The 391-nt window shown below is 51.9% G+C and overlaps 1 protein-coding gene across 1 annotated transcript; it reads right to left on the bottom strand.

Annotated features, from left to right (window-relative positions):
- On the bottom strand, positions 1-391 carry DQ04_26781000 (hypothetical protein; the record flags this gene model as incomplete). Its single annotated transcript, XM_009318345.1, has 1 exon — positions 1-391. A coding segment is annotated over one exon (391 nt), but the record flags the coding sequence as incomplete, so codon positions are not given.

Genomic DNA, 391 nt, shown 5'->3' on the forward strand with positions numbered 1-391 from the left:
CCCCTCCACTCTGCGCTGCCTGCGAGCCAAGGACACGAAAAGAAAGAGACATACCCAACGCTGATACCGCCACCAAGCAGAACAACAACAACAACATTAACCGTAACAGGAACGGCTGCTGAGTGGGACACGCGACATAATGGTGTGGAGGAAGTCGTCTGTTGGGGACTCTGAGAGTAACCAATGTCTTCGAAATGCCATGCTTGTCAAGAAGAAGCTGAATGCCCTCGAGGACGCCCTGCAGGAAATGATTACACTTACATCGAAGTATTTTTCCACTTTTGAGAAGGTTGGCCGTTGCTACGTGGACGTCACAAGGACGACCACAGTGCAGACTAGAGGCGAAGGTGACAGTGCAGATGGTGGGGAGATGACTGGCTTGAAAGGCTCC

This window comes from Trypanosoma grayi (genome assembly GCF_000691245.1).
Source record: "Trypanosoma grayi strain ANR4 Tgr_2678_V1, whole genome shotgun sequence".
NCBI lineage: Eukaryota > Euglenozoa > Kinetoplastea > Trypanosomatida > Trypanosomatidae > Trypanosoma > Trypanosoma grayi.